The 25178-nt window shown below is 50.2% G+C and overlaps 1 protein-coding gene across 1 annotated transcript in view; it reads left to right on the top strand.

Moving 5' to 3' along the window:
• tup (LIM1_Isl and LIM2_Isl domain-containing protein tup) overlaps positions 1-25178 on the top strand; it is a 150412-nt gene that overhangs the window by 62819 nt on the left and 62415 nt on the right. Inside the window, exon 3 of the mRNA XM_077658110.1 lies at positions 6106-6371. Coding sequence (XP_077514236.1) covers positions 6106-6371 — 266 coding nt within the window. The remainder of the gene's footprint in view (positions 1-6105; positions 6372-25178) is intronic.

Raw genomic sequence — 25178 nt, 5'->3', positions numbered from 1 at the left:
GAATACGGCTCGACGGAGCGAGGCGCTCGAGAATACATAAGAGGAAAACCCGTATCGCATGCCTCGTTGGCGAGGGACTGACTGTCGGAAGAGGCATGAGCGAGCGATATAGAACGGGTTAAATCTAAAATCACTCCTCGCACATTCTCTCCCCCCGGACAAGTTTATACAGGTAGTCACACTAAATGGCTATGTTAGTACGTATACATAGCGCGGTGCAGATGATTAACCGAGTTCCGAATGAATGTATAATTCGCGTTGCTGTGTTGAGCAGTGCGTGGATTTGTGAGTTCACGTATGATAGCGAGCTTGTGAGTGAATGAACTCTAACCAACCAGCGAGGCGAAGTCTTTAGCTCAAATAGTGGTTTTTGTATATCTTCAGTTTTATTGAAGAAAATTGCACTCCGCCAGAGTACTCCGCATCATACTATCTGGGTGCCTTCAACATAAACGTCCCTGTTGTGATGGTTGGAGAAGTCTTGCTCGCCGCCTGGATATTTTTTCTGTGATAAAGTGTGACGTGCGCTAGAAGTCTAGAAAGCTGTATGCCCATTTTTTTTGTGTGTGTATAGCCAAAGCCAAGCGTGCAGAAGACGCTGTTACACAAATGGATGCCCGAAGAATCCTTTAAAAGTCGTGTTTGACTACGCATTGATAAAATGTGTACAGGAAGTTAATATTGTAGGCGGTGTCGTCCTTGAAAACTGTCAGAGAAACCTCCTAATGCAAATTAACCTAGTTCCAAGAACAGTGAGACAGCGGTTCCTGGTTAACGTCACAGGAATATACAAAGATGTTAGTAACAAGTAAAATCGTTACTAAACAAGAGTAAAATAGCATGTGTTCAAACAACTACTAGCGATAAGAGTAGAATGTAAAGATAGCGAAAAATAACAAGAAATAACAGCATGGTGCTCTGCAGTGAATCCATGATTTGTAAGGATGAATAGTTTTTAACACGATGCAGAAAAAATGGAACAGATGTGCAAGGATTTTAATTTCGTGTGGAAAGGAATCCCATGACATTATGCTGGTGAATACCGCCGACAATTTTCAATAATTAGTTCGTATTTTTGGGAGGAAAAAATTACGACACTCAAAAAAACCTAGTTTCCAAGTTCTGTGTCACAATGAATACCTTGATAAATAGTAACTGGCAATTTAAAGTTGATGGCTAAGAGAGAACATTCAAATTGGAGTAAAGTGCATGCAATGGCAGCAAAATGGGTTATACATCATCAGTCGAAGTGCTTGATTTTGGAGACGTTTCAGAAGATACAGGTGTGTGGAATATGTGTTGGCCAAGAAGAATTCAATAAGAAAAGCAGCAGTGAATGTAAGCATAGTATATAGAGTATTCGTAGGATGTGGGGCTGAAAATATGGGCAAGTCTCGATTGTAACATGAATGCCAAATGATATCTTTTGGAGAAGGAACTGGAAGTGAAGGTGAAACTTGAGATGCTTACCTCGAACTTGAGATGCTTATCTTGGTAGGATTAAAATCGAGCCATATTTATGTTTTGTAAACCTAGCGAAATGCACTTCAAGTTAGCTTTAGCGTCGACAGGAAACTGGAAGCACTAAAGGCATATTTAGCAAAAAAAGATAACGTAATGTGATGCTTTTTGCCCCTCTGTCAAAGGGACGCCGTCCGTCCCACCGGTCTCGTGAACACCAAAAAATATGCGATCGCAACAAGAACGTGCATGGCATAGTGATCCAATCAAAGGTGAGACGTGCCAGCTCTATGCGATTCCTTCCACGTTCCAATCATAGGGCGAGCCAAAGATGGCAAGATATATCTTTATTTTTCTCTCTCTTTCATAATCGTCGCCTGCGCTTCATTCACCTATTCGTTCTCTGCGCACGCATCTGACGGGGTAAACATTACTGGTCAGCCGTCTTCCAGTAAACTACGACGCGAGGAACGAGCGGGTTTGCCGGCAGTCGAGGATATCGGGAAGATTGGGAGATTTCCATCGCTCTGTGCAATCCATGCATCAAGGAACTGGTTCGATGCTTCGAAACAAAATGAGAAATGTCAACTCGAACCTGCAGGCCGAGCCCTATGGTGCGGGATGATAGCGTCCGAGGTCACATTAACGGAAGCTGGCTTTGTTGACATTCACGGCGGGGCGGCGGCTGGCTAAACGGGCTGACCAACCTGACGAGAGAACGAGAGATACGGCGAGAGAGGGCGCTGTGGTTGAAGCGTGTCTTTTCTTTTTTTTTTGAGTTTTTGCGCCTGCTTTCTTGGATGGCACACACGCTCACGTCGACGAAATGTGCGCGCAGATAGCGTCCGTATACCGCCGCAGCAGGCTTCTGTCCGATACGAACGCCGTGTGAAGGCCGCATCGTACGACCTACCGAGCGCCACGCTGGGAAGTCTGCGCTTATACTGCAGTTCAAATCATTTTTATTATTTCGCGTTGATATGGCCGTAGGGGTGCGGGTGTTCGTAGCGTGTATTAGAGACCTACGTTTGGCACTGCGTGCGCTAAGCGATAAAAATTTCGATGGAAACGGCGGTCGGCCTGTTTAGAAACAAAGCCAGAATCGAACGTAATTCGGTTGCCGGGAGTGCAGCACGAATAGTCTAGTTCTCGCAATGGAAGGCTCCGGATTAATTTTAACCACCCCAGGTGGTCGTAAATAATCCAGAGCCCTCCACTACGATATACCTCATAGCCCATGCCGCTTTGGGTCGTTAACTTCCCATATACCATGCTATACCATGCCATTTTGCTCTTCGCGACATCACTGATTTCAGCACGTTTCGGCCTTGAAAAAGATGGAAAGGCAAAAAAATCATTGGTTATCAGCAAATTAAAGGAGCGGTAACTGACTGACTCCTCGGTTTGCATCTCAATCGCGCCGTGACGGAAGGGAGGGAGGTGGGAGTTAAAGAGCGGAGAATTATCCTTAGTGAAGGGCTCCGGAATAATTTCGACCACCTGGGATCTTTGACGTGCACTGACATCGCACAGTGTACGTTTCGACTCAGTTGCCTAGAGTTCGTATAGTAGGGCTGTAGCTGCTGTAAGGACATATTTAGAGGTTGGACTTCTCGGTGTAAACCGATAAAAGTGCTCCGAAGTTAGTTTTTGAAATTCGGTTTTAACCGAAAAAGGTCAGTATTCTTGGCATGCAGTGCATAGCTAGCTGGGAGTACTAGTCACACTCAAAGTTGAAAATTAACCAAGTAAGCAAGCCTGGTAAGCCGCGCCTTTCCTTCAGCACAAGCTCTTCCTCGTCCCTGTTCTTAATTACAATGCGATTCTTTGAACCGCGGTAATAAACGACAGCTATAAAAGCTCCTCGACGCTTTTTTAGTGCCTTCCTTCGTGTCTTGTGGCCGACATAACTATATGTTTTTACTCGTTTCGCAAAGGCCGTTACGTCACGACGGCAACTACGGGACAAGAGCGCATGAAGCTCATCGGAAGCTCCCCCCGGCTAAGTTGTTCAGCTCAAATTTCAATTATCGGCTTTTCAATCGCACTGAAAAGTTCTATTCAGCCGGTGACCCTTGTTCTGCTTGATGGACTATTTATTTTCTCTCCGTAAAACACGTCTCTAGCTATCTAGCTAGCTAGCTATCGAACAGCTAGTGCGCTGAACTGTTTTCGAAAAGTGCCTGTAGACAAGATTTCAACAACGGTAAACTTGCCGCTTCTCACACACACTAAAAAAGAGAGATATGAATTACATCACGGCTGCCATCGGAAAGGGCTGTGTCATGCCGTTGCAGAAACAAGGAGGGTGTTAAGAGACTTAAGCCCTTGCCCTATAAGAACAAAGCTGCATTCCAGATGAGAGTAGAGAAATTACCTTCCTGATCAACAATGCTATCTTGTGCATAAGGGCACTACTATATGCTTAGCAAACTTGCAGGTTGCGCAATAGAAGTCGGAACTCTTCGAAAAAAGGAAATAGACGAGAACAGCTAATGTGACACTTCTGCTTTCCTTCAGGGGATTTCATATAAACTACATAATCAACAGGAGTCACACACAAGCTGCGCGATACAGAGCAACGAAGCGTGTTCTCGACCGCCGCCGATTGCGGCACGCATGTTGCGTGACTCAGCGGAAAGCGCTACGACCCGGTGTGGTGCGAAAACATGTGCTGCGACCACCGAGAGCGTGGATGGCACGACCACGCCCCTTCGGAAAGCGTGGCCGATCTCTCACGCCATCGGCGCCGATTTCGCCGCAGAGGGCACGCCGTGGCTTCGGTGTGTGCGGGGCAGTGTTTGCCCTTTGCAAATGGTACTCGCGCTTGCGTCCTCCGGTTTGTTGTTAAGCGGAAATAAAAAGAAAAGTGCGATTGAGCGGCCACGCTGGGCGTCACGGAAGACCACGGCTCGCCGGGTCGATGAGCGTGTATGCAAAACACTTGTGCCGGTCGAGACGGACTGACTCTCGAGTTGGCTCTCTGCGCGAAGCTGGGCAATGGAGAGTGGTTATAAGGAAGTGAAAGGGGCAGTAATTGTCTCACTTCTTGGTGAACACCTCAACCGCGCAGTGAGCGAAGGGAAAAAGGTGGGAGTGAAAGAAGAGAGAGGTGCCGCAGTGGAGGGCTCCGGAGTAATTTCGACCACATGGGGATCTTTAACGTGCACTGACATCGCACAGAACACGGGCTCCTTAGCGTTTAGCCTCCATAAAAACGCAGCCGCCGCGGCCGGTATCGAACCCGCGTTGTCGCTTGGAAAATTTAGCGCAACAAGGGGACGCAACAAGGTGCATCGTCTCCAACTCGCCCAGTTCAGCATAATCGTGCGTTGTCGCTTCTTGGAAAGAAAGAGCACCAACTCTAGTGACGCGCTTCTTGGAGCGGTGTGCTGCACGCCAGTAAGCGTTTAGCGCACCATTTCGCTAGGCATTGATTGGCCTAACCAGATTTGCATCGAATTCGCAGAGGGTGATTCTTCGGAACTAACCACTGGCTATCAAAAAAGGTGGAATTTTGTCGCCAGTACTCTTTAAATAGAATATTCGCTCATTAACACTAAGGCATAGTTGATTTCCGTAACGCCTTCGGCATCGAAGCAAGCAAATCACGCCAGGAAAGAGCTTCCTCTTTGTTTTAGTCAGGTTGGCTTCACCGCATGGCAGCGTTGTGGTGTGGAAATTGAGCAGAAAAATTGAAAACCACCCTCAAGGACACCACACGTTCATGCAGCCACGCGGTTTCACAGCGCTAGCGGAATAACAGCAGATGTCCTATAGGCCGCGTAGCCGACACGTCTCCACTTGCAGGGACATGCCGCGCAGTTCGGTATATCGAATGACCGGCGAAGTTGGAGTTCGATATAGACCGCGACTTTAATATACGCTTAAACGAAGTTATCAAGGGGATAATCTGCGTAAATATCCGAGATCGATATATCCGGGCTTGACTGTATGCAGCTCGCCTTTTCGTAGCGCACGCTCGTCTATAAATGTTTTATGGCTGATCAGCGCGTGGGCGAGGATTTGCAGGGCAGGGCATGCAAGTAATGCGAAGGCAAGATAACCGATGGTCGTTAAGGGTAACAGACTGAGTTATATAAGAGAAGGCAAGTGTAGCAGAAGGTGCCAGAAAGGTGAGCGGATGAGGTTCAGAAGTCTGCGGAGATACTATGACCGCGGCTGGCACAGGGCCGGAGTAATTGGACAGATATGGGAGATGTCTTTGTCCTGCAGTGGGCGTAGACAGGCTGATGATGATTATGATCATGATGATGATTATTACTATGCGGAGCTCGTCTCTTCATATTTTTGTGCCATGCAGTTGTTACTTTGAGGAGAAGTGAGCATTTCGTACCGAAGGTGCAACTGAGGCATTTGCAAGTCGAGTCGATCGAAAGCACTCCGCGATCCGTTGTGGTCGCTCGTGTCAAAGACATACAGCTCAAGAGGGCATGATCTTCTGTCGTCCCAGCCAGAACGAAACGAGCTGTAAATAAATGCCGTCTCTAATTTCTTGTCCGGTGTACTCTGTCGTTTTCTTCCCGCTTGGGGTATACCCATGGCCTCCATTCGTTGACGCGCGTGGACGTGTCATCTCCATGCCAGCGTCTTGACCGTGTCGGTTCCTCATCCTCTGCGCAGGCTGTTCGGCACCAAGTGCTCCAAGTGCCGGCAGGGCTTCAGCCGCACGGACTTCGTGATGCGCGCCCGGCAGCACGTGTACCACCTGGACTGCTTCCGGTGCCAGGCCTGCGCGCGCCAGCTCATCCCGGGCGACGAGTTCGCGCTGCGAGAGGACGGCCTCTTCTGCCGCGCCCACCACGACGTGCTCGACAACAAGTTCGCCTCCTCCGCGGCTACGGCGGGGGGCCCCGCCGCGCATCCCGCCAACGGCATCCACGTCGCTCGTGAGTGCTGCTTGAAGTCCGCACCTTCGAGGACGCGCGTCTCGGTTACAGCGAGAGCTGTTAGCCGCCCGACCCTGGCTTCCGCGCCGGCGTCGTCGCCGTCGGCGTAACCGGTGGGCGCTAGCGCAGGTCAACCTGGGTCGCGTAAGCCTACGGGCGGCCCTGTTTGCAACAGCCGCAGGCCAGTGCAGGGGTGCGTCACTTGCCCACTACACGAGTGCGCCAGGAATATATCCCCAAAACTGAAAGCCTAAACAGCTATCGCTGAACCTCGCGTTACACAGTCGTAAGCGTCCTGTAATTTTTCTTTTCTTTGTTTTGCAGTACTTTTCCGTAACTTCTAATCCGATACACAGATTGCAACGCTCGATACTTGGCGAAAAAGCAAGTGAGGCGTCAGAAAAGAGCATTTTCTAGAGCGCAAGCACTAATCGGGAGGTTCAAAACATATAGCAAAATCGTCTAGCGTTTGTCTGTCCGAGAGCAACCTGGATTGCACGAATTTCACCGGTGGCAGCATCTGTTATCTCAGGGTGCTTAACCGCTGCACCACTGCGCCAAGAGTGGTATGAGCACTCTCGGGTACCTATGAATGTTAAGTAGAGAATGAACAATTCTGCATATATGGATACGCCGTGCTTTCGCACCGTACACGAATGCTGTAAGCATTCTCATTTTTTTTATGTTATGAAAAAGAATTTCATAGAACATGCCTTAAGAACCCGATTCTCATTTTACGGAGGTGGACGTGGTGGTGTAAATTCGAAACACCAAGTCTTCTCCCGACGAGATCGGCTTGACCCGCTATGGTGCGTGTGCCAGTTATGATCCGCGGTACTGGGCTTCAGTCTCAACTATATATATATGCGTCTCAGTGCACCTCACACCTTAGTTTAATTTTGTTTGGGGCTCGTTTAGTGGAGGGCTGCTTCGGTAATGCTTGCCTCTGCCCAAACGTATAACCCTGGCACATAGTTAACGTTGCCGTCGCATAAATTAGCAGGGAACAATAATAAAGAAATTACGATGCCACCGAACATTGGCTGAGAATTCCTGGATATAATCTGCTCATATAGCCGCACACACCTCTGCACGGCAGAAAGCAATGAACGCCAGTAAAGAGGACGAACGTCTTACAAATTCGCTTCATAATTTGTCGCATGTGTCCGGAAAGATAGGCAGTGACATCAGGCTATGCTAACCGCTCACGCAACCATAAGCAGATGAAAAAAAAAAAGCGTACAGGGGAAGCATTTTTTTCAGAATGTGGCCACAAACTTCGCGGACTGCGCGACGGCGCGCTCGAATAACTGCGCATACGTTAAGCTAGCACAGACGACACGAACAAACCATAAAGTAAAGGAACCTCTGCTTCTCGCGCCAGAGAAAGGGTCCCACTGAAAGCCTGGGTGTCAAGCCAACTGAGGTAGTGCGGAAATCTGCGAGGGAAATCTGCGAGGAAGTGCAGAAAAACTCTGTCCTCGCGCATTTCCCCCATCGCGGCGTAATCCTGCGGGAGGCAATTAACCTAATGGCTGGGCGGGCCAAAGGAGGAGCCGGTTCGACCGAGACGCGCTGCTAAAGACGGAGGTTGCCCCGAGGAAGGGGAATTAATTGCTCGCCCGACCCTCCCCTCCCCCACCGCGCGCTCGAGCCGCGGCTTGCGGCGTCGGCACGAAGACGGCGCTCTCGCGGCGGGCGTACTAGGCCTGTGTTACGGGGAACGGAGTGGCCGCACCCCGTTCTCCACATAGAAGAATGTCGCTCGCCTGCTGCCCAAGAGCGCAAGGAAAGCGACCCGCTGTTGGGAAAGACAATGTCTGGGCAGCCTTGGAGGAACAAACTAACGCCCGTCTCAGGCCGTGCATTCCGGTTGTGAGCAACACTATCTTCCTCTTTTTCACTCTTTATTCGTACTCTTTCCTCGTCACCATGCTATCTTGGGTCTACGCCAGCCCATTTTGCTAGTTAGAAGAAAGAAGAAGCGACGCGCAATTAAACACGGCTGTCAGCGCAGTTCGTTTAGATAAGCTTAGAGTTGGTTGCCTTGGTTGGATCACTGCCTATGGCATTGTGCCTTAGAGCACGTGGTCGCGATCGGCGCATCTAAATGCGGCAGCCGCGTCTCCGCAAATCACTGTATTGCAAATGCCGCGTGTGACGAGAATTTGGTGCTGGTAAAAGAAATTTGGGAAGACAAGACTAATTCTGGGGAGCCCTGGCGTTGCGACATTTGTCTGTGCTTCACGCCGCCGCTTTGGGACGCAGAAATACGCCGTGATGCGAGGGTCAAATGGACGAGCGTTGGTGAGTCGTGCCAGCTGCACCTGAGGTGCACGCTAGGTACGTCAGTAGAGCAGCCCTGGGTCTTCGCGGCATCGATTATCGACGCTAAGCTTGTTCACTAGCGGCACGAACAAGTGCCGAGCTGTGGACAAATAATTTGCCTGGCTTTCTACGTTACCACAGATATTAAGCGGTCTGTTTTGTAGTGCGGGCCCGCAGATTAGTCAGTCTCCGTTCTGGGTGGAGGTTCTCGTCATTTTTATAGTTGACAGTGGTGTTAACGTTACTATTTTTGCTTACGTGTGTTCTTTTCGTAAGCATCTTGCACTGCACACCACGAGGGTCGCGGGGTAACAATAAGTTGAGATTTAGTATGCGCCGCGAGTGGATACCTGGTGATTTATTTTGTTTGTTAGTGGCGAGCCGTTAAAAAAAAAACTCTTTTGGCCAGTCACCACTTTACGTTACGAGGCATACAATCTGCAGATATCATTGACGTATTCTAATGTCCGGGTCCACCGGCCATAGTGTTAGCTCTCATCGCTTGCACCCCTCCTCATAAACGCAGACAGCTCAACATGATAGAAGCCATGTGCATTGGCAGCAAGTTCGCCTCCGTCCACGTTCAATGCGGTATCGACGTGGACGTGAATTCACCACATCGTCACTCGGAGAGTTTCTCCTGAGTGATCCTAATTCACCAACGCTGCATCAATCTCAAACGAGGGAGAAGGAGGGAGGGGGGGGGGGGGGGGTTGTTGAATAAAATCTAACGGCCAACGCACGACACAGACGTCTGGTCCACGCCAGACGACACAGATGTGCTCTTGGCACAGTCTGGCAGTAATTTCGCGAATAGCCGCCGCGGTGGCTCAGTGGTTACGGCGCTCGGCTGCTGGCCCGAAAGACGCGGGTTCGATCCCGGCCGCGGCGATCGAATTTCGATGGAGGCGAAATTCTAGAGGCCCGTCTACTGTGCGATGTCAGTGCACGTTAAAGAACCCCAGGTGGTCGAAATTTCCGGAGCCCTTCACTACGGCGTCCCTCACAGCCTGAGTCGCTTTGGGACGTTAAACCCCCCTAAACCAATTTCGCGAATACACACAATGAGATGCAGCCGATGCATAAGCTTGGCCATGGAGAGTTCTTGAGCAGTCAGCGTGAAGGAAGGTCATATTTATGGGGGGACGGTTTCTTCTCCCAAGCGATAAATTTCACATAGGAAAATCGCGCTGAACACAATTTTCGTTAGAGAAGAAAATCGAAGAAATACATGGTTCATATCCCACCGACCGCATCCTCCAAGAGTGACCCACAATTGCGCCACCCCTAGAGTGAAATCTGTCATATATCACCCGAAGAATTCATCCAGAGTTTGCATGAAAATGAAGCGCCCGAAAATGCCCGAAGTTTGCCCGAAACTGAAAAAGCCACGAGGACGCCGACTGACAAAAAAAATTCTGATCTGGAGAAAGCGAAGCGACTTCTCTTAGTATCGATGGCAGATGCCGGGGCTACAAAATATCTTTTCGTTCCTTTTTATAATTATGTTAATAAACCACTGACTTGCTAATATTTACAGAGTGTATACACACACTCTTCGCAGCGGGGGCAGTGTCGAACCATCCCGCGCTTCGCACGCGAGAAGCCTTCTTGCGAGGCGCTGAAAATAGATGTATTAAAACCCGGTGCTGCGAAATGGACACGCTATCCATTTCGCAATGCTAGATTCTAATACCTCTATAGTTTCGTCACCTGGTCAGAATGCGCATTTATTGCGGGCTGATCACTGCAGCTGCTCCAGTCTCTGGAACGTACCCGAGCCTTTTCCGAACACAGCCGGCACAATAGAGACTGGCCTGGGGCACCCCCCCGTCAAGCTATGCCGGAAGGCCGCGGGCGCCAAAGGGGCGAGGAGGTGTGCGGAGAGAGAAGGGCGCGCTGCCGCTTATGCTGCTTGCTTATTTCACCGAACGGAGGGAGCGTACTTTTCTGGCCCGTTCTCTTCCGCGCTGGCGGCGGCGGAGCGGCGCGCTTACCTGATTAGGAATGGCCGCATTCATTATTCACGCGGCCGCTTGCAAGAGCGTTCCAACAATCTCATTGTGGCGTTGCCAAGCCTTCCGGCCCCCGCGCGCTCGCCTACCTTTTGTTCTTAGTTCGTCCGCTCTCAGTGCGAGCGTAACGGCCGTGTGCGCAGGGGTGAGCGCGGGGCGATGTTTAACACGCTCATATGCGATATAGGCGGGCAGTTCTTACGCAAGAGAGAAAGGCTTTGGCTGTTGTCTCCTCTTCCGGTGTGTGCGCGCCAGCGTGCGAGTAGTGATGCGGGGAAGCATGTTGGTTGCTCTTCGTAAAAAAGCGTCTTGTGCCCGTATCGTTTCAGTTGCTCCACGCGAGAGAAAGGCCGAGTTGTTTAATAATTGGTTTTGGGGGGAAAGGAAATGGCGCAGTATCTGTCTCATATATCGCTGGACACCTGAACCGCGCCGTAAGGGAAGGGATAAAGGAGGGAGGGAAAGAAGAGAGGAACAAATAGGTCCGTAGTGGAGGGCTCCGGAATAATTTCGACCACCTGGGGATCTTTAACGTGCACTGACATCGCACAGCACACGGGCGCCTTAGCGTTTTTCCTCCATAAGAACGCAGCCGCCGCGGTCGGGTTCGAACCCGAGAACTCCGGATCAGTAGTCGAGCGCCCTAACCACTGAGCCACCGCGGCGGAAGCGGCCGAGTTGTTTTGGTTTGGTTTTATGGGGGTTTAACGTCCCAAAGCGACTCAGGCTATGAGAGACGCCGTAGTGAAGGGCTCCGGGAATTTCGACCACCTGGGGTTCTTTAACGTGCACTCACGTCGCACAGTACAGGGGCCTCTCTATATATAGAATTTTGCCTCCATCGAAATTCGACCGCCGCGGCCGAGATCGAACCCGCGTCTTTCGGGCCAGCAGCCGAGCGCCGTAACCACTCGGCCACCGCGGCGGCTGAAATGCCGAGTTGTGACTGCCTTACAGTGACGTGCTATCCCTGCAGAGTCGGAACTAAGCATGAAACTGAGAATTTAATAGCTAACAGGCGTCCTCACTTTAAAACGGGAAACTGCCATAAAACGAAATTCTGTTCTCGCGCAAGTGAGTGCAAAAATGGGATGAAAGCCATCTTTTTTTTTTTGCGATTTCTCTTCGTTTTGAGCCGTCTTTTTCGGCTGTTTATTTGGCTTTGCTGCAATGCTCGAAGCGTGTTCTGTTTCAGATATGTTCAGTTGTCTGCAAATGTATACGTCAAGAGCTTTGGTTTTATTGTCCCTCATTTCATGGTCCCACTCCCTAGGGAGGTATACGGCCTTCGTCGGGCGTTGTGTGGTTATATTTTTCTTTTGCCGTATAACGCGCTAAGTCTGATAGCAAATAATTAAAAGATAATTTCGCGTCGGAGACTGAATGCCGCAACCAAAAAAGCGATAAGCTGCTTCTCGTATTTTAATGTTTTCACGTGATTCCACGAACCACCGCTAGCATTGAGAGGTTGAAACGCGCGTTAGCGACGGATAGAGCAGGTGCCAAAGGACAAACTTGGCCGGAACGCCGGAACGAGTTGCGGCAGGCTTCACTATTTTGAAACGCATAATTGTGGAGAGTTTCAACTTTCCGGTTTCATTCTTAGAAAAACACGAGGGCGCGGGCATGCATGTCGTCCTGAACGGACCTGCTAGTTAAACAGGCTACATCATGGGCACGCCACGATCGACTCAGCTTGTACCAGTTGGGGACAACATTGGACGGATTGGCGAAATTTGTTTGGCATATAGCCGCGAAAAACTTTTTAGCTTGCGGAGGCTCAGTGGTTAGGCCGCTCGATTGGCTGCTGAGCCAGAGTACCCAGGTTCGAACCCGACCGCGGCGGCCGTGTTTCGATGGAGGCGAAACGCAACAGGCGCCCGTGTGCTGCGCGATTTACGTGCATGTTAGAGAACCCGAGGTGGTCCATATTATTCCGGAGCCCTCCACTACGGCACCTCTTTCTTCCTTACTCCTTTCACTCCCTCCTTTATCTCTTCCCTTGCGGCGCGGTTAAGGTGTCCGCCGATATGTGAGACAGATACTGCGCCGTTTCGTTTCCTCAAAAAACCAATTTTCGAACAAAGCAGTCAATTGAAAACTGCGGGAAGGCGACGAATGCTAGGTCTACTCGGAGTTCTACTATAGAGCTTCCAACCGTATTGTAGGCGTCAACGGGCCAAAAGCAGCCACCAGAAGTTCGACTAACAAGCGTTGCTAGAATGCGTCGCCTCTGCAGTTCTACTATAGCTGGATCTTTTAAGCAGGAACACGAACCTGATGTGCAGGAATGGAACGCACTGTGACGCTGCAGGAAATGGCACTGTGTTCTAGACAAGTATACGAAGCAACGAAAACTAAGCGCAGGGTAAGAAGCTATCAGGAGATTATTACAAAGGGCTCTAACTTCGCTACTGCGATAAGTTTCAAGGATATGTATCAGCCTCTCTTTCAGAATACCTTTCAAATCACGCATAAAGTCTTTGGATGCGCACTTTGCCAGCGACTAAGTATTCACGCTGTGAATGCGTCACATGCTCATGGGTTGGCTTAAGAGCACCAGCAACCAGTGTAGCTATGTACAATCACGCTTGCGAAACAGAAGCCTTGTGTCAAGAACAAGGCTCCGCGCAATCTGCAGCAGCCGCGCATTCTAGACAGATGATGAAACGCTGGACACGCAGATTGTGAACGCTCCCAGAGACGCGGTTCACGTTTGTTGTGCCTCAGTCATCTGGTCCAAGTGAAACGAACGAGCCTAACAAGCGGAGAAAGAGAGAAAGATAAAAAATAAACAAGAAAGATGTCAAAACTGGGAAGGTAGTTGTAAAAAGTCTGACCTGAGGACACAGAGCTCACCTTCTTCGGGTCTCCGGTACGGAGCAGTCAGCAAGGGCCCCGTATTATACGACGGTGGTTAAAACAAAGAGAGGGGAGATAAGGCGGTAGTCATAGCTGGAGCAGCAACGGCAGCAACAAACAACGACGCCCACTAAACAAAACAAATGTAAAACCGGCGGAAAGCGCAAAGTGGCCGCCAAATGGCGACGGGGACGAGCCATCCTCGGTGCCGAGCGTGGCGCCAGCTCGCGACCTCAGGTGGCGTCCGGCGGCGCCATTCGGCCCTGCGGCCCAGACCGGTGGCGGCGGGCTAGCCGGCCGGGCCCGGTGCCTTTGAAGTGGCCCCTCCACGGGGCCGCCCCACGATAAGCTCCTCTCGCGCCTGCCCCGCCTCGCCTGTTCCGTGCAGTGCACCGCCAAGAAGGCGTCAGCTCTCCGTTCGCAATGGATGGCGCTGGCAAGCGCCGTATCACTGCGCCGCCTCGCGCCCTCTTTCTTTCTTTCTTTCTTTCTTTCTTTCTTTCTTTCTTTCTTTCTTTCTTTCTTTCTTTCGTCATTCGTATATTTTCTTCTACCCACCCTCCACCCCCCTTTTTTTCTTAATTTTTTCCTCGCGTCTAAAAGGAGCTCAGTAGAAACCGTCCCCCAAGTCTGCGCATATCAGCTAGAGCGTAGTCCGTCCGGACTACTCGATGTTTCTTTAGGCCGTTCTCCTTAAGGACGGCACATAGTTGATTGAGACGTCATTGTGGGAGTATCTTAGGATGATCACGTTTACGTATCCCTGACCACTCGCACCCAGTCGTTACGCTTTTCCGTACTCCTGGCCTTCTGGCTTTCTCGAGCTGTCTCGATTCCCTAACAAAAATTTCTGTAGACAGTCTATAGACTGTCCATAGACTTCTGTCTATATAGTCTGTAGACTGTCTATAGACAAATCCAAGAGAATAGTCTATAGGCAATACACACCTTGTATACAGGCTATAGGCAATCTATAGATTTATGGCCATACACTTTTAGTAGAATTTTGTCTATAGACAGTCTATATACTATGAATATACAAAATGAAATATCTACAGAAAGGCAATAGAGTCTGTAAGAAGTGTATAGACTGTTTATAGACCATTTTTATAAGGGTCTACTGCTTGCCTTCGTTATATTTATTGACGGTGCCGTCGGCGTTCCGGATAATAAACGCATGGAGCATTGAGATGAGAAATTGCTTTCATCGCACGCACGGACTAGACCGGGCTTCTCCGGACGTGCCCGTCTCATGCGGCACTGCAGCGAACCGTATATGCAGCAGCCCCTCGGGCGAAATTCGTCGCCGGCGTATACCCCGGGTTCTTTTCGCCGCCGTCTCTCGCCATCTATCAGTTCGTGCCCCGCTGCCTACATCCATACTCTCTCGCTGCGAACTTCGCCTATCGTGCACGCGCACACTTATACATTTCCTCTCTTCGTCAGCCGAAGCTGTCTGCGTTTGTTAGCCAAGCGCGGGCGGCGGCGTAGACAGAGGTGTGCACTATCGGGCCCAACGCTCTGCGTGCAGGTGCTGCTGCTAGGAGCACGACGACTGACTGCGTGCATGTGCGATACCCAACTGTGCGCGTGCATGGCAGGGGCTCACTAGGACGAGAGACTGTCTATGGGGTTGGGTTAGATTTTCTCGCGCTGTAGTTTTCGATACGGGTGCTCTACACGTCGCGTACTTAACCGCGGCGAAAAGTGCACTCGGCGGTAAACGAGATAGCGAGAAACGCGACACCAAACTCTGATAGGGTGGGACATGATATCTAGATGTTCGGGGAGGGGAACAAGACGTGACCACCGTAATTACCCGGTTTTACCAGACCCCGGTACAGGCTTGTCAGTGCTCACTGGCGCTTGAACGCCGGCGGGCGCGCGGGCGGGCCCGATACGTGAATGGTAGCTTCCAGTCCGTGGAAATCAAAGCTGGAAAGCGAAGCTGGAAGGATTTGAGACGTCGCTGAAAGGTTCTGCCTATAAAACCGAGTGTCTTTTGTTACCCTGTGGCCCTTCACCACGTCAGTAAAACTGTTATCGTTGGTGGCTGGCTCTTTACGAACTGTACCTAAGCTAGGAGATTTAGGTCCCGAAAATAGACGCTTCCAATCGCATTTTAGGCGTCAACGGGCCAGAAACAGGCACCAGAACCTCGACTAAAAATACGAATTGATTTCAAACTGACACGTTCACAAACTATGTCCGCGGCGCAATCATGACGATATGTTTGTTTGTAATGTGATAAATTGCGATGCTAGAGCTGTACTAGGCAGCCTTTCGTTACCCACCGCGGTGGCTCAGTGGTTGGGGCGCTCCGCTACTGACCCTGGGTACCCGGGTTCGAACCCGACCGCGGCGGCCGCTTTTCGATGGAGGCGAAACGCTAAGGCGCCCGTGTGCTGCGCGATGTCAGTGCACGTTAAAGATGCCCAAGTGGTCGAAATAATTCCGGAGCCCTCCACTACGGCACCTCTTTCTTCCTTTCTTCTTTCGCTCCCTCCTTTAACCCTTCCCTTACGGCGCGGTTCAGGTGTCCGCCGATATGTGAGACAGATACTGCGCCGTTTCCTTTCCCCAACAACCAATTTTCAATTTTCAAGCCTTTCGTATATCATACACCGTCCTTCCTCAAGCATGTGAATATGTGACAGAAAAAGTAAATCAGGGCCACAGTACATATAGTAGCTGGTGTATTAAGGGGCCTACTTTACCCGACTTGGCGTTCGTCTTAGGGTATAGTCTAAACTGCGCGCATAACCAAGCAGACACTTTTAATAGCCACAGTTTTCGGCTTAGTGTAGTCCACGAAGGCCTAAACGAAATGCAGAGAAAAAGGTTCGAAAGCACGAATCAAATGCTTGAAGAATGTGAAATGCTCAGTGGAATATACGACCAGCGGCGTGTCCAGTGAGTGATATATACCCGAAAAAAAAAACAACAGAAGCTGCGAATAGTATTTCAAGAAGTGTATTCTAGGCTAAGCGCAGGTTTAGGTAATTTATGAAAGCTTACAGACGTAACATCCTCTAGCAACAAATTGTAACTATATACATATGCTGCCAAAAGCAAGGAGACGCTGGCTAAAACAATTGCGTGGTTTTAGCCTAACTCCAAAGCTTTTAGGGCGTATAAGTTTTGTATATTGTACAAAGTAACACAAGCATAGCCCTCATTTTGCTTCGATTAGTTGAGCGATAACTCACACTGGCGTTTCTCAAATTTCGCATACTGTAATAAAGCAGTGAATCTTTAAATGCATGTTTCACCTCTATGTCTTTATCCTTTTAGATAAATTAATTGATCCTGTGGACCTTTGTGTATGCTCAAATCAGTTTTAATTTTGGCCATTTTTGTAATTTGGAACACTGATGAAGGTTTCGGTTGTTATCATGAGCGTCACTAAATATCATTGAATCCGAAGGGCTTACTTGTAAAAGCTTCGAGCACTTCTTCTATAAGGAATAAAGAGCCGGGTATGCCTACTGTATGGTCTAATTATTGCTTGAATAGCCCCGATCAGGACGAATAAATTGAAGCAAGATTTCGAAGTTCCACATGATTTGTTCTACCGTTTACCGCCATTTTGTACGATTTGAATTTCTTGAAGAACATGTCAGGCGGAAAGTTAACTGCAGATGCGTATCAAGAGATCAACAAGAAAACTGTTTCAAATAGTTATAGACCCGGGCTCCACTAGCGCAGATTGCAATCTCTGGTTTTTGCGTCCTTAACTGCGTGCATTTTGTTTGTTTGTTTGTTTGTTTGTTTGTTTGTTTGTTTGTTTGTTTGTTTGTTATCGTTGAGCGAACGATTTCGTACATCACAAAAATTTTAATCACCGTGATTTTTACTTCCGTATACGGTTGTCTCGCGAAGGGTTTTCCGTTCAGGGGAATATTCACTGAGCTTGTCAGTGAAGTCGACATAACCCGTTCAGAGCGGCAAAAGCTGGTTTTCATTCGAACTTCCGGCTTTGACACACATGATGATAGATTTCTAAAGGTGACAACTCGTAAGGCAACTAACTGGAAGCAGACCTACGATGGCCGCAGCATTTTCCGTCAAGCACTACTTTCGAGCACTTTGGGAAAGCAAGTGCGCGAGCTCGTGCTCATTCGTCCGCGCAACTCGCCTGCAACTGTCTTACCAACTCCAGGTCCCAAACTTCCATACCTCCATGCTGCCATACGTCACAGCGACGTAGGCGTCCCTGGAGTTGAAATACCCAGTCGCATGAGCATGCAGCCACAGAGAAGTTGGATTCCATAACTCACTCTGGTCTAATCTCTCTGCCCACTGCGTCGCACCCGCGGGGTCTTTCGCGCGTCTAGAAGACGAAGCGCGGCGCGATCGTGTCAGGTGCGGTGGCGGCGGCTACTGGTGACCAGAAAAGTTCACCGCGGCGTGCCCATGCGCGCAGCCAGTATAATGACGTCGTAAAGAAAGCCGAACGACCGGGCGGCGCCACTGGCGGCTCCGTGGGCGAGCACCGGTGTGCACCAACGGGCACTCGGGTTCGCTGCGGTCTCATGGAGCGGCCGTACGCACGTTGACACGCGGTGCATCGCGAAGCAGTCTTTGGGGAACGCAGCGACTGAGCGCGAAGTCAAGCTGACGGCTCTGACAGCGACACGTTCGCACCTCTTGGTGGAATTGAGTCTAGGGTGGCATTAAAAGACACGTGGATCAAGGAGTGCATGAACTCGAGAATGTACCTAATGAAGTCACGTGACTTTCGTTTGCTCAGGAATGGGGCATCTATGAGTAATATGAGCATGGCGGGAAGGTGTGGAGCAGCTACCGCTCGCTCTTCTTCGTCCCGAGGGTAAATGAAATGCCGTTTGGATATATGATGGACGACCTCGGTAATGGAACAAAGCTTGATAAACGCGTACCTTCCGCAATCCTTTCGCATTGCTCTATAGTCATTCGTGAAGAAAGTTAACCGTTCGAAGAAAATCGTACGTTGTGGGATTTAACGCCCCGAAGCGACACATGTGCTATGAAGGACACCGCAGGGGAGAAGTCCTGATTAATTTAGACCAAATGTGGTTGCTAAACTTGCGCTGACATGGCATAGCGCACGGGCGTTTGTGTATTTCGGCTCCGTAGAAATGCGGCCGCCGCGGCCGGGAACGAATCCGCGAACTCGGGACCAGCAGCCAAATGTCAAAGCCACTGAGCAGAAAGTGTTTTCGAAAGCTTAACTCTAAGTGGTCGACGCTCCCCGGTTGATTCGATACTAGTTAAGCTGACTGTGCTTGAAATAACAGCGTGCGTTGAGGAATAAATAATACGCAGAAAGAGAGCCCGGGCATCGCACATGAAACTAACCCAACACCAGTGAGACTTTTATGCCTTATAGTTTAGCCTTTTTCTCAGGGTTTGAATGTTCAGGTACAGAGTCCTTCGGTACAATACCCATTTAAAGTACGTTTTCAAACAAAAGACAACCTGATAGAAACAGTTCCCACACTGCACCAAGCAAATCCGTCCAACACGCAGCTCCAACGTGTTGTGTACTTTCGCGAGGCTCCTTCTCCATGGGAGACCAGGATTGTCCAACCTGGAGACGAGCGCGCCCTGCGATGCTTCTCGGGAGCGGTAGCGCAGTCTGTCCGCTGGGCGCGTGTTTCGGAGACGTGCGCGCATGCAAACGCGGGAGTGTGTGCGTGTGTGTTTGAGTCTCCCCGGCTTCCGCAGTAAAACAAACAGGCGGCCCGATAACTCTTAAATAGGAGAACAAACGGCCCGCTCGATGGAGAACGGAAGCGAGAGGGCGAGGACGCGCACGTGTTTGGCGCTTGGTAAATATTGGCTTTCGCACGGTCTGACGTCACCGTGACCCACCCACCCACACTTGGTCCGCTGTAGCATGGGCGACTCGCAAGAAAGAACTGAAAAGGCAAAATAAACGGCGGATGAAAAGGCCGATAAACCGGGGTAAAAACCAGGAGCGAAGGGCCCTTCAAAACAAGCTGTGCACACAGAGGGAGTCCGAGGTTACTATACGCGGGTGAGGCACCGCCTAATTATCGAACGCGGTCGCAATCGTAGCAATTATCTTCAGTAGGCGGTGGATAGAAACAACTGCCTTCGAACGAACGGTGGGTGCAGCTAAGTGACGCGGAACGCGAATAACTCTGTGACAAACGTTGGGAATTAAGAAGCACCGGCGCTGTACGCGAATGGTGAATAAATTAAGCGAAGAGCTCGCTTTGGAGCCCGGCGTGTGCCGAAGAGTTGAATAAATGGATGGGAACGGTCAATGCTTATGAGGCCGGTTGTTTGACGAAGCTTCGTTTGTTCAGGGCTGACACTCAGTGTCGGCCGCCCATGATGAACGTTGTCAAATGATAGATGGCCATAAAGTACGGCGTGTTCGTATGGATCTCTTTAGTGCTTGCGAGACTGGGGCAGTTTCAAAAGCCTTGGAAGCGGAGATGGGTTTTCATCTGGGGCAGGTTCACCGATCTTATTTCTTTATTTACTGCGTGGACTCAGTCTTTCATGAAAGTCCATGGGCGATTTTCTTTTAGCGCTTTTTTTTTTCGTGGTATAATATTTCTTTAACAATGAACACATGCTCGGCGCCATATTTGGAGGCAAGAAAAGCAGGGAATGGAAGAAACAATTCATGTCATCTCAATGCGCAAGCTCAAATATCATCATCATCATCATCACCAGCCTCACTGCACTCACAGCAGGGCAAAGGTCTCTCCCATGGCTCTCCAATTAACCCTGTCTTTTGCCAGCTTCGACTAGAATGTCATTGACACGCGTTTGTTCCGACCCATTCCGCCCGCTTCCGGTCTCTTCACGTTACGCCTTTCATTTTTCTTTCCATGATGATGAATTATTATAAACAGCTTCCGGGCGCTCTCACACACAGTGCAAACACACCAACAAGCACAGATACTGAAAAAAAAGGAGATATGGACTGTAGCAATGAAGTCGGCTACTTCCAAACCTTGATGCTGCTTAAACAGTGAAACAAGGCTTGGAACATACCCAGTAACTCAAGCTTCCGTCACCTTTAATATGCTGCATGCTCTACGCCCGGTACAAAAGATACCAACTTATCGCGCATTTGGAATTTCAAAAATCTGCCTCCCCATCTGGGCCGGAAGAGGTGTTGACGTGCTCATTGTGATATTCCTAGCGTACATATCTTCAGCGCTTGTGAGCCCATATGAGGGTCATTCTGGTCGCTGCCATGTGACCGAGCGAGGAATATGGAGGAACGCACGGCAGGCATGGACATCAGACAGAGAAATGCGGATAGAGGGAAAGAAGAAAAACACGAATCTTGTTATTCTGCTGCCAGGCTAGTCCCAGCGCCAGCTGGCACGGCTGCCGCCGCTGCCGCTGCGAGCTTGGTGCACCGTCAGCACTCTCGCCGACCGCCTACGCCCACGTATTCACCGCGACTAACGTGGCGTTAATGCCTACGCATTGGTCTTCGAAATAAGGAAAACGTTTCTTCTTTTTCTTGCTCGGGAAGGCACGTGATCAGAAAGCTGTGACAGCAGCGAGCGCCACAGCCGCCCTGGGCTGTCGAAGGGGGATTGAGTTACATAGTCGAGAAGAAGAGAAGAGGGCGAGCAGCAAAGGGAAGAAAAAATGAAGACTCAGAGGTAAACAGCCGACCCACGGATCCAAATGGGGCGGCGGCGAATGGATGTGTACACAAGCAGTCACCCGACGTGGCGGAAGCCGCTTTGACGTGAGGACGGCGGCGTGGGGTTTGGGTTCATCACTTTACGCTATCTTAAGGCGGCACAATGCACCCCCGCGGAGTCCAGCATTGTGCCTGCGTCGTGTCGGCGAGCACAAGACACGCGGTACCGCACCGGGGCGCCATTCTTTTCCATGCCCCTTCACTCCATTGCCTACTCTCTTTCTTTTTTTATTTTTCGTTCAGAGGCGAAGTTTGCGCGAAGCCAGAGCAGTAGCGGACTATAGGTATAGCAGACAGCGCACGCTGCCGTGATCGCCCGAAAGTCGAGCTCGCTAATGCGGCGTTTAGAGAAAAAGGAGGAACTCTCCTTCAGTCGGGGTTCGTCGCCGCTCGGCGAGCTTCAGGTCTGAGCCGGAGAGGGAAGCTGCTGGGGAAAAGAGGCAGCGCAGAGGCCGAGGAGGAGCTTTTGGGGAGCAGCGGCGGCGGTGCGAACAGACAGCCTGCAGGGACGAGAGAAGCAGAGCAGCCGCTCTGGATCGCTTACAGTTCTCGCGCCCTCTTCCCATTCTTTGCACAGCGCCGTGGAGCCGCCGCCGGCGTTCGCTCCCCCCCGGCTCTTTTTAAACCGAGCGCGCCCCATTCAGCCGCTGTCCATGCAGAAAAGCTCTTCGCGAGCAGAGCGCGCGGGGACCTTTCCCGAAGCGCGACGCTGGCAGTTTTATCTTTCGTTTTTCGATGTCCGCTCCGACTGCACGGCGGCGCCCACGCCACCGCCCGGCGCAATTTACTTTATTACTTCGCGGCGTGCTTTCTTTCCTGCCAGACATCTCGTGGCGCTTATCTGTCTCCCTCTCTTCCCAATTCTCTGCATTTATTTTTATGCTCGCGACTCGCTCGCCGCTCAATTCCTCTTTTCTTTTCTGCTCCGAAGATGGCGCCGCCGTAGGGAGCGAGGAGTCAGTAGGGATATCTCCGGCTCCTCGCGTTCCCTTTTCGGTATCGTTTTCGAGGCTCACTGCTGTATATATATGCGCGGTCGCAATTCCTCCGTCCATGCGTGCGTACGCGCACGTGACGAGCGTGACGCTGCTGTCTGTTGGTCCGTATGGTTGAATCCCTCCCCAATAGGACGACTAACCCTGTGAGAGAAAAAGATTGAAGAACCGGCTGCTCTGGATGACGCGCCAGGGAAGCCAGGCCAGCCGACCGGCCGGGAGTCTCTCCCCATTGGGGAACAGCAGGGACGATCCTACGAAAGAACGGCTCGCGCCTGCCACCGTGCAAAGAAGCCGCCGCCGTAGCCCTGGCTTCGGCGGAGCTCGTGAGAATGTCATCAGGTGAATAAACAGGCGCTGTTTGGTCGGAGATCGCGTTACGGGGCACCCGCGAACAGCCGCCGCTAGGGCAGTGCGGGGCTTTTTTTCCCGGCTTTGTGTTCCACCTTTCTCCCGTCCGGCCGCGGCTCATCCCCTACCTCCCCGCTCTTACTTTTTTTGCTGTCGATGGCTCGTTTTTGCACCCCTTAACTGACACGAGGCTCAGATGACGCTGCATCAACGCTGTCTCACGCTGCCTAACTTACGAGAGCGGACACAACAGTGCGTTTGGGAAGGGGCGAGAGTGCAGTGAATTAGAATATCCCGCTCCAGCAGGCTCATGAGCTCTTGAAGCGATTTGACAAACACAGCAGACTCGGTGCTTAGGCTCAATACTAATGTCCTGGGAAAAAGTTTGGTATTAACCAAATTTTTTTTTTAGCTAATGACTGAGGTTAACTGGGTTCACTGCCACAGGCGTATTTACTGTCCCCGCTGCCGACAGGAAGCGACGAACGGAAAAGCGGTTCGACGAGAAGTTGGCTTTTGCAGAAACTTCGTAGTTGTAAAAAAAAATCGCCCTGGTCCAGAGATAGAACTCGGGACCACCATTAGTCCGGGGCGTTCTCTATACACCAACTAAGCTAACCAGAACGGCTAGCAAAGGACAGGGCGAAGCGGAATCGATCAACGACTGATCAAGATATGTGTTTAAGGGAATCCCCAAGGTGGACTATATTCACCCAAGCGCTGCCGTACAGATGATAATCTTCTGAGCATGTGTTCCTAGGTTTTGCAGCTGCTGCGTCCCATTCAGAAAGGGGATGGGGAGCGTTTCCTGTACGCGTGTAATACTGACGGAGCGAAGTAAATTAAAAATATAGAGGCAAAAGAAATGCAGACCAGATAAAAAGAAAGGCGTTCATTTTGTCAATATTGGGCCGAACATTCGGCACATTGCACTATGTCTTCCATGTGCCTGCGCAGTTTACAGGGCAGGGATTAAATGAGTTTCCCTGTTCATGCCCCCACTTTTCCTGGGCACTAAAGCTTTGAAGCAGTATACTGTCCGAGGCTGTCAAACATATCCGAGCCTATTGCATTTCATGGGGCATCAACGACACTTATACTTTTGTTCGTATTTCCTCATGTACCCTATGGTCTTGATATTCATGACAACTCTGCTGAATATCCACAAGAGTCCTCAGATGGCACCCGGTACGTTTCTAGTTTACATGACTTTCTGGTTTACATTCATGCCGCGGTGGTGTCGTTTCTATAGAACCCGTGCACAGAGCTTTAGATGGATGCTAAGATGACCCAGGTGGCTTAAAATTAATCCGAAGCCCTAGGAGACGTCCCTATATATGTGGCGCTCGTACGTACGGTTTGGACTGCTGGGTTTCTGGTTTTAAAAATTCGGCGGACTTTTTTATGTGTTTATTTCAGAACATAGATTTCGGCCTTTTTTTGATGAACGTTATTTCGTACAGATCAATTACCCCCCCCCCCCCTTTTTTTGTGATATAATGAGGTGTTCACGTGCGGTGAAAATTCACTTCGAGTTTATTTTGGGCTGTTCCTCAGCAGCATTTGATTTACCTGTAATTAACTCACAAATGGTTGTTAATTACTAGGAAAGCGCTTATAGCGGTGTTTGCAGAAGGAAATGCTACAGTAAAAAAAAACAGCAACGGAATGCAAACGATGAAACCACTAAAATGCAAATGGACAATTTATAAAAGATGGGTTGCCATGTTATCTGTGTGGTTGGTCTAGCTCGAATGACAGGGAGCGGCATCAAATGGTCGGCGTACTGGGGAGTGACGACACCGTCTGAAGTGCCGCTTAGCCGTAGTGGTAGCCAGAACATCACGCTTTTTCGTGACGCTTTTGCATGTTTCGAGTGCACTCGCATGCAGTGGAGACACCTGGCTAACCAAGTAACTGCCCTAAGCGGGTGGTGACAGGGAAATGCGCTAAGCTAGCTGACGACGTATGACGACGAGGTAGAGCCCCCCGGCCTACAAAAGCGTGCAAGGTAACGAGGCGATACTTCAAAATGCCCAACTGCGCTACTCGATTCAGCGGTACACCAACTCACCAGGCCTCTGGCTCCCGCACGTCGTTATCCTCTGACTGAATGTAACTCCTGCTCGATAGCGCGCTTGCTGCGACTCTCCACAGTACTGACCTTTTTTTTTTTTTTTGGTTAACACAGAATTTCAAGAATTGAATTCGGCGTACTTTTATCGTTCTTTTTTTCTTCGGTGTAAACGAACAAGTTCAACCTCTACTCATACGCCGTGGGCCATAAGGTGCCCCTAATATCTAAGAACGTTGCTCTGGTACGCGAAAACTCAGTTAACTAGTGTATGTTTCCAAAGTTTGCTGTGTATACAACTACTTAGCGATACGCAAAGGTATATACTCACATTAATGTTGGGCCAACGTGGCAGTGCCCTCAAAACGAGGGAAATCACGCCTGGCCATCCAGACATGTTGTTCTTCGTGGGCAGTTCCTGTACCTACCTTCTATCAACGGCTGGCTCAAGTGCAGCGAACTATAATAGACTGCAGCAGCTGCTCTCCTTCCAGT

The sequence above is a fragment of the Amblyomma americanum genome, chromosome 3 (genome assembly GCF_052857255.1).
Source record: "Amblyomma americanum isolate KBUSLIRL-KWMA chromosome 3, ASM5285725v1, whole genome shotgun sequence".
Classification (NCBI taxonomy): Eukaryota; Metazoa; Arthropoda; class Arachnida; order Ixodida; family Ixodidae; genus Amblyomma; species Amblyomma americanum.
Note: the sequence above shows the minus strand (reverse complement) of the source record. Positions and strands in the feature narration are given on the sequence as shown.